Here is a 21,233-nt window from a genome sequence, read left to right on the forward strand (position 1 = left end):
GAGGAGTATTTCCAAACCCTGTGTGTCTGCAAGGAAGCTGAGTTGCAGACATGAGGGACGTGGCCAGAGCCATGGGTCTGTGCCTCCAAACATACTCCAGGCCCCCTACTACTGTTCAGTAGTACCTACTACATTCTTCTAAGGGCCAAGTCTCCTGGTGACCTTTACAGGGAGTTGAGCTGCCTTCCATGAGCCTCTAACGTGCATTCCTAGAGGCTGATTGAGGTCATGGGAAATTCGGGAGTGGGAACTTGAAGCTTTGGGCACTATTCAAGTTGTAGTGCTTTTCTACCACTTCCTCCAAAATATCCAGGATACTGTAAGTTCCCAGACTCTCTTCAACTCAGGAGCCCAGCATCCATCACATATATTCCTCAGTGTCACTTATTGCGCCCCACCACACAAGCATTGAGATTGAAACTCTAATTCACTGGATTCGTTTCTGCTCTCTCACTAATATCCAACGTGAGCCCAGAGCTCTCCCCTCAAGACTAGGGAGGCCTGGGAAGGGATTCACACGGTTCCTAACTTCCAAGAGCTGCCTCAGTTTTTTCTCCAATTGTCAGGGCTAGAGTTTAGAGTTGGCCCAGTGAGCAGAAGGGACCACCCACCCCTAAGCTGGGGGAGGAAGACTGAGTGTGGGGCCTTGGAAACTAATGCATCAAGTTTTGGTAGTGAAACCCTGGGAGCCCCACCTCCCAAACATCCTTATTTGTGTGTGTCCACCTCCCAGCACTTGTTTGGTGGTTGCCTCTTGGGGTCCTAGGCTCCCCTTTCATCCACAGAGAGGTGTTCTGGTGACTCTAGAAAAAAACGCTTTAGATTTTGGATTTGAGGCATTGCAGAAGGTATGATGAGCCAGAAGGCAGGGAAGGGGCATGTGCAGGCCTGTGGCAGGAGATGGTCGTGATTTGAGAGTTGCTTAGGGAAGCAATTTTTTCCTGTTTCCTTTCCTACAGAGACAGTCCCAGCCCAGAGCCCCTCCATCCTCTATTCACTTTCTCCATTCCGTTTTTCTTTACTCTCCTGATGCTGAGCCTGGGAAAGAGCATTGTGGAGCAAGAGCCCACATCTTTCTTTTTAGGGCAGTCAGCAGCACAGAGGAGTGGTTCCAGGAGGGCATTAAGGACAAATTGTTTTAAAGAGCCCCTGAAGCCATACTCATCCCTGTTAAGCCCTCTTTTCCCTTCGGGCATGAAGCGGAAGTTCTGGAGCAGTTCCTGAATTTCTGCTTAAACTAAGAGCTCTGGACCCTCATTTCCTCTGGAACACTATTCCAAATCTGGAGGCAGCTAAATGAGTGGTCCTTTAACAGGACTTTAAAAACCCTACAGGGTACGTGAATTCATTTTACAGTCATGGGGGAGTGGGAAAGAGGGAATGACTATAGTGAGTTCCTAATTGCCCTAGGAACCCTACCCTGCGATTTGTTTAGTAAACAGTGATGTATTATCTGACTCTAGTGACTGATAGACAAGTACAAACCAAGTTAGGGAGCCGCAATGCACACGTGGATTTCTTCTTCGTCATCCTCTGCCATCATTTCCACCCCTACTTGTGGCGGGTTGGCCACATTCAACTTTAGGAACACCAAATCCAAGAGACTGGGATTAGGTCGCCAGTTTGGGTTGAACTTGGTTTTTCTTCCCCCGACCAGAGTGCCCTAACCCGGAAGTGAAATCTCCTCTCCTTCCAGGGACTCAGTCTGGAAACAGTAAAAATCAAGGCATTCGAGACGGAAATGAAAAGGACCAGAAACTGTAGGAAGAGAAAGGAAAGGGGAGGTAATTGTGCACAACATTCGAAGAGCTTTCAGAACTCTGCCTGAGTTACCAACAACCGAAAGCTAAAGCTTGTTTGTCTCCACTTGGCTCGGTTTCTCCACACGGTTTCTAGAGCGCAGTTCCCCAGCTCAGTATTTCCGCGGTTCTTCGCGTGGGAAGGGCACTTGCAAGGGGGGCTGCTCTCCTTCAGGGCTCTAGCCACCCGCGGTGGTACTGGAGGGGCACCACGCCCGCCGCCTCAGGGGAGATTCTGGGCTGCTCACCGTTCCCGAATAGTCGGACCAGTGATATTATTACAGTTATTCATGACCAAGGTGATTTCTTAAGCCAATACCAAAAAGATACGGCTCAAAATGAGAACACTAGAGCAGCTGGGCTGTGCGCGCTGGCTGAGTGGGGATGGCGCCGGCGACAACGCCCCCAGCTGCTGCCTTGGCCCGGTGCCGGCCGACAGGCGCCCGACAGTGGGCATCGAGGCTCGCAGGGTGCAAAGGTGCCGTCCTGGAAGGCAGTGCCGTGAAACGACTAGACTAAGACACTCCTGGCTACCTAAGGAGACTTGTTACCTCCAACTTCCTCCCAGCGGCAGGTTTAAGGTAAGTCTCTCCTTTCCTAAGGATGATATCCCTCCCCCCAAAGCCTTCAGGGGTTCAGACAGTTCCAGGACTCTTGTAATATTAGGAACGTCGCGATGATCCCGCTTGAGCTCTTTGCCAGCGGCTGAGAAGCAAGCGCCTTAATGCATTTCCGGGCCAGGCACGGCTGGGCTGAGTCCTGGCTTCTGGACTCGATTTGAGCCAGCATCTTGGCATCGAGAAGTTTGTTTTTACGTTTGAAAAACTGGGCCCTATGCCCAATAAGGGTTTGAAAGTGCCGCTTCTAGCCCTGGTGAGCCTTATCGCTGTGTATATTTGTCTTTGGGAAAATCCCCGTCGTTTTTTTCCTAGAAACTTTTCCTAGAAACGCGGGATGCGATGGAACTCCCATCCCCTCTTTCCATGAAATGTGGCTTCCTAGGCGACCCCCTGCCTCCTCTGACCGCCGATTCTGGGGTCCCCAAGTCCATCCCTTTGGTCTCATAAGCGATTTGCTCCGAAATTTGCATTCTCCCACCCAGTGGGTGAGACCTGACCCTTGCATTCTTGGGATTGTGTTCCAGTCTGTTCTATTATTACCCTCCCGCTGCACGTCTCAGAAGCCAACATTAGACGGCCCCACATTAGACGGTCCAAGAGCACCAGAACCTGCGCAAAAACCCAGACTCCTAATGCGAGTGGAGCAAGATCTCCTATTCACCTGCCAAACGAGCCAGGCCCCACATGCATGACTAGGGGGCTTGGGAGTGGAAATGATGCAGTGACAGCTGGCCACAGGGACCAAGGGGCGACAACAACTGGCCTGTGGAAGAACCCAGGGATTTGGGTGGTAGGGAGCCGCCTGGGCTTGGGGTCCTCAGCCCCTCCCCCTGCCTTCACCCACGCAGAGAAGGGTTCAAGATTGGCGGGTACTGGGCCCCTCTCACCACGTGCTGCTTCCGAGGGAATCCTGCATTTCGCGTCAGGCTCTGTGTAAAATTTTTTCACTAAGGAAAGTTAAACATCTTGCATATATTTCCATAATGGTCAGGCCCTAATTACGCCCAGGAGGGCGCTGGGACCATGGAAGACGCTTGCAATTATACATAAAAAGAAAAAAAAAAGTATAGTTTGGACCACTGTGGAGTGTCCAGAACCGACAGGTTGGCCACTAGAACGGGGGCACCTGAATCCATTCGAAAAAGGAAGCCTCTGTGTCACCTTGCAGTTGAGAGCTCTAGAGGCAATAGGTCAGTGAGATGGAGCTGCCTCTCTTGGACTCCTTCCTGGGTCCATATTTGGCCCGCACCACATTCAACTGGGACCTAGTAAAAATCTCTTAAGTTTGCAGACTTGGAAAGAGAGGAAGGTTGCCAGGCAACAGAATTGCAGAAACATCCTCTCGGTCACGTGAGATTTACTGCAGATCAGGAAGTTATCTAACTGCCAAAAATCTTCAGACTCCAGAACTCCAAATGTTGACTGTTTCTCACACCTCACCACCAGGGTCTGGGGTGTGCTTCCTTGGGGGTTATCCAGATTGCCTATTCCTTTTCGGCTTCAATCTACCCCCACCTGCCCAGTTGCATTTGGAGATGATTTCCTTTTCTTTCTCCATTCCGGAGACCATGTGGCTCCCATACTTACCTGGGCTGGCTCTTCCCCCACCCAACCTCAGTAAGGGGAATTCCAGATCTCTTGAGGAGGGAAAGCCGGGTTGAGGAAGGGTCAGAAAAAGGAAGCAGAGCCCAGGTCCAGGCATGACATATTATATTCTTCTCTGGTGCCTTTGATTCATTCCAGAAAAAGTGCAACAGAAGAAGTAATTTTAATGTGCCCCCTCCCTTTTTTCTACCAACGCACTAATACCCAGTTCTGAGCCAGGTTCACGGGCAGAAACTGGCCTTCTGTGGCCTTGGATCCCTGAAAGAGCTGGTAAAGATCTAAGCATACAGTAGGAGCTGGAACAATAGATCATGGTTGACAGACAGATGCTCCGAAGGAAAAGGAGCAATTATTTGAGAGCAACTGTAAATAAAGGTGGGCATGTGTGTAGCCTGTGCCTATCCAGTTAATTTCAAGCTTGTAAACGAGATCACCTCAGGTAGATCAGCTCCTACTTTCAACACAGTGCCCAAACACAAGGGGGCCCACTCCAGCTGACCCACGGAACAGACAGGGCATCGGTGTGATTTCTGCTGACAGTGCACCTCTCCTGACCCGCGAGTCTCTAGGCGACCTGAGTCCCCCCGCCCCAGTTCACCCTCAAGCCAGATTCAACCCAGACAACCAAGACCTTCCTGGAAGCCAAAGTGCATAAAGGCTGTGCCTCGTGTGCCTGGTGAAATTCACCCTGACTAATGGGGCACTCGGGCCGTGCTTGAGTACCTGCGACGACAGGTGGGGCAGGGATGCTACAGTGACGCCCTGGTCTTCCACTTCGGATGCCCCTTCTCTGAGCAGACGCTAACATGCTTGAGAACTGGGACTTGATCATGACTAACTGGAGAGGCTATAGTGTCACCCAGCTGGATGTTGCCGTCGGCTAAGGTAGTTTACTGCTCTCTTTTGGCTCTAACCTTCGCCTTGAGTATTTGTAATTAACCACAGGCGCCTACATAGTCCGTGTGGTGCACACCCACGGACTTGCAGAGACCCGGAAGTGGTGGAAGCTCTGATGCTGCCGCTCTTGCTGGGCAGCCCTCTCCGCTCCGCCCACTCGCGAGGAGCTGGGTTATCGAAGGCTTGCGCCCCGAGTCACTTCGAGGACTTCTCTGCCTCTGGGTCATGGTGGGTGGCAGCCTGACCCTCCGTATTGCCAGGAAGAGCCCTAGCGGATTTAGGGCGGGCAATGGCACCCCACTCCAGTACTCTTGCCTGGAAAATCACATGGACCGAGGAGCCTGGTGGGCTGCAGTCCATGGGATCGCTAGGAGTCAGACACCACTGAGCAACTTCCCTTTCACTTTTCACTTTCATGCATTGGAGAAGGAAATGGCAACCCACTCCAGTGTTCTTGCCTGGAGAATCCCAGGGACGGGGGAGCCTGGTGGCCTGCTGTCTCTGGGGTCGCACAGAGTTGGACACGACTGAAGCGACTTAGCAGCAGCAGCAGCAGAAAGTTACTGCACAGGTAGAGGGAGGCAAAGGGAAGGAGGACTTGACAGTGGGCACATGAGGGCCCATTTGGTAACTCCTAACTGGGTGTTAGGAGTTAGATGACTGGGTGACTCCTAACTGCCGTCGGTAGGACATCTTGGGTCCAGCCTGGCTGGTGTCCACGACGGGAGAGCCCGGGGATGAGGGTGTCAGGGCAGCGCCTCCATCCACGTGGCTGACCTGCTGGGGGCCTGTGGTCCGGCCTCGCCGTTTCCCTGTTTGTGGGTTCAGGCGCAGTTGGAGAAAGAATAATGTCTCTACTTTCAGGAAAAACATCAAAGACCGGGTCTGCGCAATATGGAACACATATGGAAGGGCTCGGAAGGCCGGGCCTGCCAAAACATGTTTCGCAGGATTTTCCTCCTCCTTTTTTTTTTTGGGTCCATCCCTGCCCCACCCCCACTCTAGTCTACTTTTTTTTTTTCCTCCCCCAAATGGGAGGGAGCCACCAGCTTAGGTTCCCCGGGAGTCGGGCTTTCGCTTGAGGCGGCTGCCGAAGATCCACAAGGACTTTGGGAAGGTGACTTTCACCCACAAGGGACTGTAGGGACCGCAGAGCCATGACTCCGCCAGGGACGAGAGCAGAAGTGTCAGGTCGCTTTGCTTTCTACCTGGTAAAAGCAGGTGAGTTTCCTGCTGGTAAGCACTCCCTTAATGTTAAGTTACACCAGCTGAGTCCCAGGCCTGCCTTAGTGCATGGCTCCTGAGATAAGGGCAATTCAATACTTAATGAGTATTGAAGCGACCGGCGGGCAGGAGCCTGCACACCTGGCTCCAGTTTGCTTTTTCACTTCGGTCTAAACAAGATTTGGGGCTTCCTAGGTGGCTCAGTCGGAGAAGGCAATGGCACCCCACTTCAGTGCTCTTGCCTGGAAAAGCCCATGGACGGAAGAGCTTGGTAGGCTGCAGTCCATGGGGTTGCTAAGAGTCGGACACGATTAAGCGGTTTCACTTTCACTTTCATGCACTGGAGAAGGAAATGGCAACCTACTCCAGTGTTCTTGCCTGGAGAGTCCCAGGGATGTGGGAGCCTGGTGGGTTGCTGTCTATGGGGTCGCACAGAGTCCGACAGGACTGAAGCGGCTCAGCAGCAGCAGCAGGTGGCTCAGTGGTAAAGAATCTGCCTCCAATGCAAGAGACGCGGGTTCGATCCCTGGGTAGTGAAGATCCTCTGGAGAAAGAAATGGCAACCCATTCCAGATTCTTGCCTGGAAAATCCCACAGGCAGAGGTGCCTGGCAGGCTGCATGCCGTCCATGGGGTCACGAAAGAATCACACATGACTTAGGGACTAAACAACAGCAAACAAGATTTATTTAACAGATGCAAAGCTCCTCTTCCTCAACAGCTATTTTAACATTATTATTACTACTGGATAATAGTACCTATCACAGTTTTTTCAGTTACCTGAGAGAGGCATGGGACAGTTGGCCCAAAGTTCAGGCAGTTTGCTTCAGGAATTTCTCAAGATAAAATCTCAGCATGTAAGGGGTCATTAAAATGATCTAGTTTCGGCTTCTGAATTTCCCTGAAAATGAACTGAGACCTAACAAGATAGCTACTTGCCCAGGGCACATACTAGGGTGGAACTGGGGAACATGCTCTCTTTGAGCTAACTGCCCCTCGGTTGAAGGACAAGCTGGGTAATTTCTTCTCTCTTCACTACTTCCCATTAAATGGATTCCTGTGATCACCTCTGAAAAATGTTCTCAGGCTATATTCCTCAGCAAACTTACATGTAGAGTTGGTATTAAAGGCAGGGGTACATTTTGGGGGGCTCCCTTTTAAAAGCAGATCCATGCTGTCACCAGCACATGCAGCTTTTTCTAATGTATTATTGATGATGGTGGGGAAGGAAACATGCCACACAGGGAGCATTAAACATGAATCTCACTGAATCTTCCAGTACCTAGTGACTTATAATTTGCCCCCACCTGGACCAGTGGGCAAATTATCTGACAAGCAGTTAGAAAATCTGGACTTTCCACCTGGCTTTGCCATCAACCTGCTGCATGTCTGGACCAGTCAGTTTCTCTGGAGCTATTTGCACATACTTTTAATTTTTATGATATACACATATTTTAATCTTTACTTATATGTGTGTGCTATATATTTGTGTATATACATATGCATGTATATATGTCATTCATTAAAATTTTTTTTTAACTGGAGTATAATTGCTTTACAATGTTGTGTTTCTGCTGTACAGCAATGCATATTTCATTTTTAATCTTGGTAATCTGTTGATTCATAAATCATTTGTTTTTATGTTGTCTGATGCTATTGTGTATATCAACATACAGTAAGTCCCTTACTCATAGCAGATGGAGAAGCAGCAGAACCAGCTATGCTGCTGCTGCTGCTGCTGCTGCTAAGTCGCTTCAGTCATGTCCCACTCTGTGCTACCCCAGAGACAGCAGCCCACCAGGCTCCCTGTCCCTGGGATTCTCCAGGCAAGAACACTGGAGTGGGTTGCCATTTCCTTCTCCAATGCATGAAAGTGAAAAGTGAAAGTGAAGTCGCTCAGTCGTGTCCAACTCTCAGTGACCATGGACTGCAGCCCACCAGGCTCCTCCGTCCATGGGATTTTCCAGGCAAGAGTACTGGACTGGGGTGCCATTGCCTTCTCTGGAACCAACTATAGCACCCTGCTTATTCTTGTATTAAGTATGCAATGAGTGTTAAACTTGCAAAGTGCTTTAGTGTTGCTTCTGCCCTCTTCTTGCAGATGAGCATAGGAGCCCAGAGAGCTGATTTCTCCAGGTTGCACAGCTGGAGAGCCCAGGATTGCTTCTTGCTCTGTGCCACATTCCTCTGTGAAAATTTTTACAAAGACAGGTCTCTAGGAGCCAACCATCTGCACCCCTCACCCCATTTTCTCATTCAGAACAGCAATACCTGAACCAGAACATAACAGTCTTGGGTTCAGGAGTTCAAAATTAAAGCAAAACTCAAAGTCAGCACCTTGTCACTTGTGCTGTGTTCTTTTAAAGATACCAACTCTGTTGTGTGAATTTTGAGCCCACAAGGACCTTTGGGACAAGGTTATAGTTCCTCTAATGAGGATACAGTGACAAGTCTCAGTTGTTTTAGAGTGTTGAACTCAGTGTAAGAGACTTAGAAATTCATGATCAAATAAAGAAGCAATATAAAAATTAACAAATTTATAAAGTTAAGTCAATGTTAAGAAGTGATCCTTCTCCCTCACACAACAGACACCCAGATTATCAACAGTAGGGGCAGGTGGAAGAGCTAACAAAGGAGTTATTCACTATTAATGATGAGATGGTAAAGCTGCTCTTGCTTGCTTTAGGGAAGCACCTTCTTGATGTGAGATATGATGTGGGGAGCTGTCTGCCGTGTTGGAAATTAAGTCTGGGCACTTTCTCCTGTTTCGATTGACCTTGATGAGCCTGGCTGGAATCCAGGGGTGTGTAGCGCAGCAAGCAATTTCTCTGCACTGAAGCTGTCTCTGCCTCTGTCACCCGCAGGCTGGGAGACCTTGACAGCTTGGAGGCTAAAAGAACCCCACAGAGCACTAGGGCTGTGCGGTGTCCCTCAGCAAAGACCTTACATCTGTGGGGATGGACTGCCAGCCTAGACAACAACTCCTGGCTGTTGTCCTGGAGCAAAGATACTCACCTTCCATGTTTGAGTCTGGCTGATTATGTAAGGCATTCATTGCAACTCTAGCTAGAGCTCTCCAGCCCCTCCTGGTAAACCTCATCCTCAGGGTCCTGTTCTAGAACTTTTTCTCTGCTGATTTGAAAATCTCTCCCTGGGCAGTAGTCAGTCTAATCTAATCTAATCTCAGGAGTATCCCTGAGGTTGTTATAAGAACTAAATGAGAAAACCTAATAGTAAGTACTAGATGCATGTTAGCAGTTATTATCATCACTGGTATTATTTTTAGCCATTCTGTGGTCACAGATGATGTTGATGGCAGATTTTTCTACAATTCAAGCCTTTTCTAGGAGCACTAGACCTGAATATCCAACCCCATACAGGAGGGTATTGCCATATCCTAAGTGGATGTACTTAGATTTTTAAAATTCACCATTCTCAAAATGGAATATAGTTGTAGTCCCTGTTGCAACTCATCGTCTGGTCTAGTCTCTGTGAATGGCACTGATAACAGTCAGGGGCTAGGCCAGTAACCTGGCAACCATCGCCAGTTCCTCCTATTATCTTTCAAATCCGCTTTCTTCACCTGCCCCCGCCTCCTGCCTTAGTAATGGCAGGAACTGACCATGCCTGCATCATTCCATCATTTCTCCTCCCACCAGTGTGCACCTCAGCTTGTCCTGGAAGCAGCCAGCTTCGTCATTATATAATGTGATGTGATCATATCATTTCCCGACTGTAAATCTTCCGTTCACTTCCCACAAACTTCCAGGAAAATGTAAACGTGAGCGTGTGACGCTCCTTACATAACATCTGTTTTCTCGCCACTTTCCCTTCTCACACTCGGAAGCCTGGCTCTGCTGACCAGCGATGGACACCAGTGGTTTTCTGCCTTTGTGTCTCCGCATGTGCTGTCTCCCTCCCCTGTGCACACCTCCCTCCTCCCCCACAAGGTAGAAGGATGTCATTCTGTTGGTCCTTCAGGATTCAGCCCGGGTGTCTTCTCTTTGAGGAAGTCTTCACTAAGCCTCAGGCTGAGTACGGAGTTTATATTCTACAGGATTGTAATTTCTCTCTCTTCCACCAAGTGAGTTCCCAAGGGCAGTAGAACAAGTCTTTAATCTTGATGGCCACGGTGCTTTACTGGTGTATAGAAGGTGTCCATCACATATTTGCTGAATATGAGAATGGCCCGGAACTAGAATAAATATATTTGGTTTTATAGCTGATTTTATTCTGATTCAAAGCCATTCTCACTTTCAGTAAATATGTGATAGACACCAACACAACATTTTTTCGAAGCTGCAGGTTTTTCACCTGTGAAATGGGGACAAATGATGCCCCCTAATGTTGTGAGGATTAATGAAAAGTGAATGTGAAAGTCTGCTATAAAGTGTATAGCACGGTACCCGAGTCGTCATAATAAATGCAAACCCATCTTTCCATACATGCACGTAATGTGTGCATTTGTATGCATCCATGTGTCTGTTGGTGCACCTGCATGCTTACTTGGAAAAACAGCTTCCAAAACCTTCACTGCTCTTGATCCCCCCCTGAACATACCTGCTGAAATAGGTGGGTAGATAATTTTGATAAGTAGTCCAGGTTTAATAGCAGTGCTGTCCAGTTAGCAGACCTATGAATTCATCACATCCATACACACAAATGCAAACTGCAAATTTATAGGGCACTGAACAGTTACTAGAATCCACTACAGCTCTTATTACGGCTGTTACTGCTTTCTCTACTAAATGCTTTTATGCTGAAAGCACTTCCCAGCCGGGCTTTTGTCTTATTTTCACATCAGTTACTGAACGCGTGGTTTTCCCAGTTTGCATGCCAAGGGGTCCCTTCCCTTTTCCAGTGCTCAGCTGGGTGGGTAGCAGAGCCTGTCGTCTTTCCGTTCCCGGAGGTCGATGGAGGAAGTTTGTGTAGAATAGGTACTCGGTAAAATCCGCCAGAACCCATGAAGGCGTAAATCGACCGGTGCTTGTTTATAACGCTTTGAGTTGCCACCATTATGTCTGCGCTTCGGGCCTGCCCTGATTGTGGAATCTGCTCTTCTAACGTCAGTAGCGGGGGAAATTCTTGGTCTTTGGTTTCCCGGGAGGGTAACTGCCTCTCCTTCCGCAGCGCGGGTTGCCAGCTGCCCGGTTGCCCCGGGGCTTTGAAGTGGGAGGCGCTCCGGGGCGCCTTGCCTCCTAGGTGCCCGCAGCCCCTCGCCCACCTCCTCGACCTCCTGCCTCCCGTTCTGCTCTGAAAAGCCAGGTGGCGCCAGCCCACAAGCCCTACCGGAGTGGAGGGCGCGGAGTTGGAAGGCGGGCAGGCTGGGCTGGCGCTCCCTCCCCTGCGCACCCCTGGAGGGATACGAGGTGTCCTGTGTGCCACATGCAGCTTGGGGAATGGAAGTAATTAAAGCCATGAGGTTTCTGGCTTTTCACGGTGTTTTCAGTGGGTTTTGATTTGGGGAAGGAGGGCGAGGAGTGGGGCAGGCCTGTTCCAGTCTCGCAGCATCCTGTGTCCGCCTGTCTGTGCTGCAGATGACGCGCGCACGCGCAGGCAGGGTCGGAGGCCTGGTGTCCTGAGCCAGGCATAACTGTGCTGAGTGACAGAGCCCTGAAGGCAGGTCCTAAAGAGGCAGGCCCAACCCAGCTGTGAAAGGAGGGCTTTGAGCTTCCCTCACACGACAGCTGAGGGTCTGACTCTATTAGGGAAGGCACACGTTTCAACTTTCAAACCCCAGTCTTTATCCTTGAAGTGTTTCCAGGCTTTGAACTACTGTCATTTAACAGGGAGAAGAGAGAAACGCCATTATGTGATTATTATAGATTTACTTGATTTAAACCAAACTTCATTGAACAGAAATGTTGGTTGAAACTTAGAAAATAACCACTTATCTGCTAATGAGAATTTAGCCATCTACACATTTCAAATCATCACCAAATTTTAAGTTAAGATGAATCCAATAAAAGTAATTTTCTGGTATTTATTGGAAAGCTAGGAACACAGAGTTGGTATTATGGCCTGTAACAATTTTAGAACTTTAATAGAAATGACAGTAACACATATGCAAACACATAGAGCTCTCAGCAATGTGGGTCATGATGACAGTGTGCTACTAATGCTGCCTTTTCTGTGATGCTGGTGGTATGTTTGTTACAGTGTGGACTTCAGAACAGTGTTTTTCATACTGCAGGTTGCTATCCATTAGTAACTCATGAGATTAGTAATGTGCAATTTGATTAGCAGTTTTAAAGTGGCATAGAAAAGAAGTTTTCCCCATGAGTGTATATGCATGTATACTGAGTCACAATGCAAAATATACTTCTTGTCATGGATTACATTAAAAAGTGAGAGTGACAGTGGTAGAGAAATCCAACAAGGGCCCCATCAGTGTTATGCTCCTGGAGTTTGGGGCGCAAGGCTGGGGCTCCTGCTGCCCTGCAGGAGCTAGAGGGTATGTGCCCTCTTGCAGACCTGACCCTGAGCATGATCCTCAGAGAAAATGAGATCAGGAGATGAGGATTCCGTTTTTCAAATCTCAGCCCTGTGGGTTTTTTCCTGTTTATAAAAGTAATACATGATAAGAGATCATGTCAGATCTCAGGCCCCAGGAAAAAGATTGGCATGGAAGAGTGAGATGGAGCCCCAGGCCTCAAGGGGAAGGTGGCAATGGGAAGATGGGCATATAGCAGAAGCCTGCTTATTCAGTCTGGGTGTGGAGGGGAGGGCGGCGGGAGCCAGACATTGGAAAGGGAAGTCTTCATCTTAGCTTATCCTAGCAGGGGAAGGTAGAAAGAATAGTCTTAAACCAATTCTTAAACCAATTCCCAAGCTCAGAAACCGACCCTGGGGATGAGGAATGCTTTTGTCCCTGATCTTCCTCTCTGCCCCAGTGTCTAAGAGGAGCAAATGCTTCAGGACCCTGATTAAACTGTATGTACTAGAGGGCAGGTCTTGTGTGTTAAGAGTCAATCTCCTGTTTCCTGGTTAGGAGCCTGCCTTGTATGACACCAGGCATATCAACCAAGGTTCTCTTTTTCCACTCCAGATACTTGGATAGGTTATCTGAGCCAGACACAGATTGGATGTGGCCTTCCTTCTCTGTCTTCTCTGCATTCATGCTGATTATGGCTTTAACCCTATCTCATGTGGTCAGCCAGAGGGAAAGGGGACATAGGCTTAGACTTTGGGGTAATGGACCTAGCCCAGGCTCTATCTGAGCCTGACCGGGACCTCTGCTGAAGTATATGCTGTGTTCACCACTAGTAATCTAGTGGGCCTTGTTTCCACTTTCTATTGCTCCAGAAATGCCTAGTTTCCAACTGCAGGGGTTCTGAAACTTCAGGGTGCAGCAGAAGCAGCTGGAGGGCATTTTTAGGCTGCAGATTACTCTGCTCCACTCCCGCTTTGATGCACCAGGCCTGGGGTGCATTTCTAACAAGTTGCCAAGTGAAGCTGATGCTGCTGGCCCAGGACCAGACCTGGAGAACCAGTAGTCTGTAGACTCTTGGGAAGGGGTTTGGGGGAGAAGGTGACTGGCAGGGCAAGATGAAAGCCCTCCTGAGATCTTGTCCTTAATACCACCTTACTTCCATGAACCCTGCTCCCCCAACCCCAAGCCAGTCCCCTAACACTCAAGGCTGCTGGGGGGATCAGATCTGGAGGAGAGTGACTCAGCAACACTGGCTCTGAGTGGTTATCTGGGGACTCTCCATCTTGAGGGGACTCCAGAGGGTTCCAGGTATCTTCCTCTTGGCAGGCCACTAAGGATGTGGATGACTGTCCCTGGAGGAGAGCCCTTCCCATGCCTGTGGTACTCCTTGTGCTGGGGACCCAGGGTACATAGAAATAGAATTCCCAGGACATCTGCAGCAAGAGGCAGGATGCAGGGCAGGTTCTGATAATGAAATGCAGTCACATCGCATTTGAAAGGCAAACAAGAGGAAGATACTGTCTTTCCTCAGCTGCGGGGGTGTCTAGGAGGGCTCTGGAAGGTGGGCGTTTGGGCAGTGGCCCCATCCCATTGCCAACTGCTTGTCCCCCAGCCTAGAGGGTGTGGGGGTTCTCATGGTGGCTGTTCCTCCAGCCCTTCCATGTCTATGCTACTTAAGAGACTGTATTTTCGATTTCCAGCCTGAGGCTAAACAACTAGTTACTTGAGCAAGTTGGCCTGGCTCAGTATGAACTGGTTGCTAGATGGACAATGAGGATCCCAGCCACAGTGGGGCCGCTTCCTCTGTCCACCTTGCTGCCTAAGCCCCACCCTAACACCCTGAACCTGCAGATAGTATTCTGGAGCTGATTCTCTGGCTCAGCAATTCTTCCTGAGCACAGGCAAGACTGAATCTGTCACTTACTAATTTTTTCCAGAAGGACTTGGTTGCTCTGCTACCGTCCCACTGCTCTTGGGCACAGTGCCCCTCCCTGCAGGGGGAGACCTCCCCACTGTGCCATGCTCTGGTGTGACCCTGTGAGCTGGCTCTTGCCAGTGAAGTGGGAGTGGAACTGACTGCCCTTGGTCTTTAGTCCCTCTGACAGCAGGTCAACCATGATGCAGATAGAGGCGGCTCCCCAGCCAGGGCCCCAAAATGATGATGCTGCTGCAGGAACCCAGGAGGGACATGGTGGTAACACCCTCAAAAAATATTAATTCTCTAGTAGTTAATTGAGTTCTGTGAAGTAGTTGGGATTTTAGAGGCCTCATAGGTTGTACCTCTCACCCCAGCTAAGGTTTGGTCCAAAAGAGCCAGTGGTTCTTCCAGATGCACCCATGGGCTAGGTCAGGGAAGGGTGCAGGGAGTTACTCCAAAGGCAGTCCTGTTATCTGAAAACTTTGGGGTGGGGAAATAGAGGTTTCCAAAGGGATTTCATTACTGTAGAATTATATCACTCTCAGTATCTGAAAGGATTCGCCAGAAATAGAAATATAAGGAGAGGCTATAAACGCGTTAATTCTCATCTCATTTTCATTCTTGCATATTTGAAGGCCTAGGGAGACCATTCAAGTGACGGATCAAGGCATTAAATAAAATTTTAAGCAACGGTAATCCTATCCAATAGAGTTTCAGCTCCTTACTAGGTGAACTGTGGCCAGAACATTAACAGGGTGGACTCTCTGCCAAGACATCCTTGGCTCCTCGTTAACTGAGGTCTGTGGCTCCCAGAACAGTGCTCTGCCCTGGCTGCCGAGCCTCGGGAAACTGGGTTGTTTTGAAACCCACTGCTCTTAATGAAGCAGTTCCTGGCCCTGAAATGTGCGGAAAAATATCTAAAAGTGCAACGAAAAACTGGTCTGTTGAAAAGCTAATGACCTTTCCAGGGTTGATTTTTAAATAATAGATTTGTTTTATTTGACACTTTGGTAAATGATTTAATAAAATATAACAAGGTCAGAGAAATTGCTCAGTGCATTTCATGTCCTGAAGCCTGGAATATCTGAACCCTGTGCTCGAAAACAAGCATCATTATTAGTGAAAATTTTGTTGTAAAATTTTGCATGGACTGTTTTGGAGTGTCAGACTTCTAGGCGCTATCACAGAGTTGGCAAGGTTCAAGAGATCTTTTTTTACTGACTTAATAACATTTTTCTTTATTGTCTCCATAATCACCTGCTTTATGAACTGTGGCTAGAGCAGATGTTGCAACTGGTAATTTTCCTAGAACCCAAATGCATTTATATTTTTCCATCTTTTGATTTTCATCATTTCTGGGAATTGTTAGTAGATGGAAAAAAAGAGAATACATTATAAACAATTCAAAACACTAAAAACAAAATTCCTTGGACCTTTTACAGATACCACACATGCAAATAAATGTGGCTTTGCATTCCAATGACATTTGAGTGGGGATTACATTTTCCTCATTAACCTCTTTCTTAACCAAACAGTATTGTTTTTCAAGTCTGTTTTATTGAAATCAAGTTTGACATTTTAAATTAATTCACATTGACTCAGTTCAAGTGAAGAGGCAGAATGTCTTCTTTTGATCCCAGTCATTTGTGCAGTCCTGGTTGAACTGCGCAAAGTAGGAATGCCTCCTGGTTTAGGATGAAATTGGGAGGTTGATTGTATTGCTTGCAAAACCAAAACATCAGGGTACTAAGTATGTTTTTTTCCCGTCCTACTAAGGAGAGAGGTAGGAAAAGCAATCGTGGATGCACACCTCAGATCGGAGGTGCTTATGTTCTGAAAGTGAAAGTGTTAGTTGCTCAGTATGTCTGACTCTTTTTGACCCCATGGACTGTAGTTTACCAGGCTCCTCTCTCCATGGAATTCTCCAGGCAAGAATACTGGATTGGGGTGCCATTTTCACCTCCAGGGGATCTTCCCAACCCAGGGATTGAACCCAGGTCTCCTGCATTGCAGGCAGATTCTTTATCACCTGAGCCACTGATGGCAAGCTATTTGTAAGATGGATATACTTACTTCTCATTGAAGAAGCACACAATTTGTCTTCCTTTGGTCATAACCAGTGATTTCTCTGCTAATAAGTGGACTTAATTTGAAGCAGTGGGAGTCTTCTCTTTTCTCCAGGAAAAGTCAACAGAGTTGTTTAGAAAGACTTCACAATTTTGGTAGGAACAGAAATCTAACGAGGTTTTACTTAAACTTGTATAAACACTTAGGCATGTATCTGCAATTCTTGCCCTGTCACAGAACAAAGGTATACATCATTTTCAGTGTGGATATTTGGCAGTAGATGGTGAAATATTTTGGAGTAGGAAATCACAACCCACTCCAATACTCTTTGCCTGGAAAATTCCATGGACAGAGGAGCCTGGTAGGCTACGATTCATGAGGTCACAAAGAGTTGGACGCAACTGAGTGAGAATGCACACACGGTGAAATATTTGGGTATTTAGGTATTCTAAGTAAAATGAGAGAGGTTAAAATAAGTCCGGGTCTGAGTTACACGCACCAATTTTAGGAAACCTTGTAGCAGTTGTCTTTGCTCCGCTGTTTGTACTCTCTTGTTTTGTCAGGGTTTCTTTTTCATTCCTCCCTCTTCTCATGCATTGTTTTTAGCTCCTATAATTCTAGCTCAAGATGGCATGAGTTAGAGTTGGAAAGAGAAGCAACACTAGTTTTCTTAGTGTCCACAGTTTCAGAACACACCCTTTCATGCTATTTGACACCGTTTTCTACGTGTGTGCTTTCTTTAGTGGAAAATACATTATTGAGAGTTTGTCAGATGATACCGTATTGCAAAATGTTTGCAAAACTGAATTGTTGACAAAATGCATGTGATTCCGAAAGGGCCTGCTTGATTGAAAGCAGTTGCAGTATTTCAGCATGAGAATACTGCTCATTCTTTTCTGCTGTTTTTCTCTTTTGGATTTGACAAAGCATACCCCTGGACTTCTGCTGTCCACAGATAGCAGTTTCTACACTGGTAACTTAGAACGGATTAGAGCTAAGGTTTCAAAACTCTCTATGCCTTCTACTCCTGGAGTGAGCATTCAGGAGAATCACTCTCCTATGATCAACTCTGGAATCAATCTCCTATGACCAATTCACAGGAAGCTGAATTCCCTTGCATGCCCGCAGTGTCTCACACCACCTACTGAGTGGTGTAATCACGAGAGGGTAGTCCTAGCGTGTGCTTTGGTCATCATGATACCACTGTGCCCTCAGTAGGTCCTTTGAGAAGATGCTCATTCAGAACTGACTTGCTGTTCACGCCTTAGCACCCAACTTGGCTGACACTTAGCCTATGTCTGCGAATGAAACTAGAATCAGTTCTGCCACTAATTATAATAGAAACAAGGCAATTCCATCATGAAAGCACAATAGCCTCATGAAAAAAGCATTTGCATACTTGGGGATAATAATTGGGATGTTTAAAAAAATTTTAAAGCCCAAAAAAGTAGTGTCTGTGATATATGGTGAGAGAGAATTCTCCAAAAATATAATGTATTTTACATCTCAGTTGTCTTTTGGCTAACACAGAATTAGCATCCTGAAAATCGACCAAAGAAGGAGAAAAATATAGCTATATTTTTTCATTTTCAATACACTTTCTTTGTCAAATTACTCTCTTAATTAATAAGGAAAACCATCCACAGCAACGTAGTTCATCTGTATTTGGAATTTCAGAAAAGTTACTGTCCCCAACTGTCTTCTGAACTTTTCAAAGAACTTTTTTGTTGAGCTTCATCTTGTTTAAAGATGTTAGAGCTGCATTGAAATTAATATCAACAATCAGAAAGTAATATCACAGTTCTGGTTGTCATTATCCTGTTTAGACATGCTAGAACTGGATTGCCTGTGTTAGCTTAATGGGTTAGAGAAGAGAAGTGTTAAGATTCATCATGATGGGGGCTTCAACTACCCTGGCATTGCCAGATGCCTCATTTTCTAAACTCAGAACAGCTGATAAATTCATAATTCGCCTTAATTACTGTTCTCAGCCATATTTGGCTGTTAAAATAATCCCCAAAACTTTTTTAACAGGTAGGGCAGGCTCCAGCCGTTCTAATTAAAGCAGAATCTCTAGGGGTGGGGCCCCAGACATTGTTTGTTTGTTTTTTTAAATGTCCCTGCCCCCAAGTGATTCCAGTATGCAGCGAGGTTGAGAATCACTAACCCACATGATAATTTCATCTTTCAGAGTGGAGAGGATTAACACTCTGCTTCTAATTCTGGCCAACTCAGAGGCCCTGCATGGAAAATCAGAAGTGACAGGAATCCTGGAAGAGGGCCACCTGGCCATCAGAAAATTCCAGAGGGATGTGGTCACTGCCAGACACACTCAGTTGGTTTGAGTTTTAAAATATCTCAGGAAATTATAAAAGCTTGACTTTGACCCTTTGGTCTCCCCTGGTCTGAGAGTCCAAAAAGAAGCAGGGGAGAGTCCTCAGAATGAAATTCTGATGCTACAATTGTGAATGGTTCAAAGCAAGGGCTGTTAGCCAAGGGGAAGAAAAGAAGAAAAGGGAAGGGGGCAGCCAAAAAGATTTACTATCTTTGTGCAGGAAGCTGGCTGTTGAGATCAGATATGTTTTTCAATAGTGTATATAAATGTGAAATATGATCTGAGAAACAAGCATGGATACAAAAAATCTGTCAGGAACATGTGAGAAAAGAATCAGAAAGACTAAACCCAGAAGGACTCCATCATTCCCGATGATGAAGAGGGTCATTTGAAAAAAAGCAACTACGGAAGCCACACAGGGCTGGATGGCGTTTCAGCCAGGTTATGTCAGCAGGAAAGGCACAGGGTGACCACACCCTCAAACTGTTTCACACTGTAGAAAGGATGGGACAGAGTTTGGTTAAAAGGGCTTGAAGAATAACATCACTTAGGAGCAAATGCTTGCTGACGTAAATAAGTTCAAACACTTCTCTGGAAATAACAAACTGGAATATTAATATAATTTTCAGATGAAATTGCTTTAATCTTTAAAAATAAGAATGTAAGATGAGCCTGAGGACTGTTCCACATTTTTTTAAGAGGAAAGTAGAAAACACCTTTGAAGTATACACTCAAAGACCTGCTGATTCTTCAGTTCAGTAATTCTAGGACATACTTTAAAATGCAATTTTAATACATGACTTGCCACATTAAATCATACCAATGATGTAGTTAACAGAGCAGAGACAAGGAATTATAACCTTTTAAATAATCGAATTCAAATTCAGAAGTTCAATAAAGAGAATTTTATAAAAGCTGAAAACCTTCTTGGAATAGTTAATAATACATTATAACTGACCACCCCAAAACTCTGTGGCTTATAACACTGTTAATTTGCTCACAATTCTGTTTTCCTGGGCCCAACTGGCTAGTTTTGTCTGGTGTCCCTCAGGCAGCTTCAGTCATCTTTAGCTAGACTGAGGCTGGATAGACCAGGACAGCTTCAGCCACGTGTCTGGTGGTCATTGCTGGCTGCCAGCTGCACCACAGCTCTGCCTCAGGGGTGCAGGGCTCGTTTACATGATGGCAGCCTTCCAAGAGAACAAGGGCAGAAGCTGCAAGGTCAAGACTTACAAGTCACATACCATCACTTCTGCCTCATTCTGTTGCTCAGGGCGAGTCACAAGGCCAACCCAGACCAGGGGACAGGGAATCAGATAATACCCTTCGATGAGAGTTGTTGCAATTTGTATGTCTTATCTACCATCCTCTCCTCAGAAAAATGCTTCTACACTAATATGCACGAAATAGTTTACTTTCAGGGGATCCACAGACCCTTGCAATCCATGTTAAGGGTCTTTATTCTAACCATTGGCCTATTTAAACAAGGATATTAAAGTCCAAAGACACTAAGGACTGTTTGTATAGGACACAAGCATTGCAGAGTGGGCTGTCACATAAGTTTCATAACTCCCAAGCCTGTGCTATTTTCATCCTGCCCAGTTGATAATAACCTCATTATTATCGGAAGGGAACTTTAGTGATTTCAGAAGTCAACTTTGACTCCCAAATCTGGACAACAATTCACCTGAAATGTATACAGTAGAATGTAAGTATTGAATATTTGATCTCATATTCTACACATACATCCAGGGAGGAAAATTGACTGGCTAAAATAGATGTGTGGATTGAATCTGCCTGCAACGCAGGAGACCTGGGTTTGATCTCTGGGTCCGGAAGATCTCCTGGAGAAGGAAATGGCAATCCACTCCAGTATTCTTGCCTGGAGAATTCCATGGACAGAGGAGCCTTGTGGGCTACAGTCCACGGGGTCACAAAGAGTCAGACATGACTGAGCAACTAAAACTACGCCACTGTGCTATTGTTTTATTAATTTGTAAACTGGCATAACTGTTTTATAAATTATGGACAGTTCCTTACATGTGGGTCTTTTTTTACTAACAGCTATTCTTTATGCTTCAACTTACTCATGCTGAAAAGTTGATAATTTGAGATTAGCAAGATTCTTTTCACTTTTACACCATCTATTTAAAAAATGCATTAACAAAAATAGCACATTTTCAGTTATAGTGATATTTACCAGTCACTGTTACCATTCAATTTTTTGTTTTTCCTCATAAAGACAATTAAAGGGAAGTTGATGTGGTTTAGTTTAAATTATTGCCTTTTGTTGTTGCCAGTGGATGACTTTATGTGAAAACTGCAGATTTTACTTA

The 21,233-nt window shown here is 46.5% G+C and overlaps 1 protein-coding gene across 1 annotated transcript in view; it reads left to right on the forward strand.

The window, feature by feature from the left end:
* Positions 1-1,693: 1,693 nt before the first annotated feature.
* The window catches only part of SCRG1 (stimulator of chondrogenesis 1), a 97,396-nt gene continuing 77,856 nt past the window's right edge, over positions 1,694-21,233 (forward strand). Inside the window, exon 1 of the mRNA XM_069576767.1 lies at positions 1,694-2,380. Coding sequence (XP_069432868.1) covers positions 2,138-2,380 — 243 coding nt within the window. The 5' untranslated portion in view covers positions 1,694-2,137. The remainder of the gene's footprint in view (positions 2,381-21,233) is intronic.

Source organism: Ovis canadensis, chromosome 2, assembly GCF_042477335.2.
Source record: "Ovis canadensis isolate MfBH-ARS-UI-01 breed Bighorn chromosome 2, ARS-UI_OviCan_v2, whole genome shotgun sequence".
NCBI classification, from domain to species: Eukaryota; Metazoa; Chordata; class Mammalia; order Artiodactyla; family Bovidae; genus Ovis; species Ovis canadensis.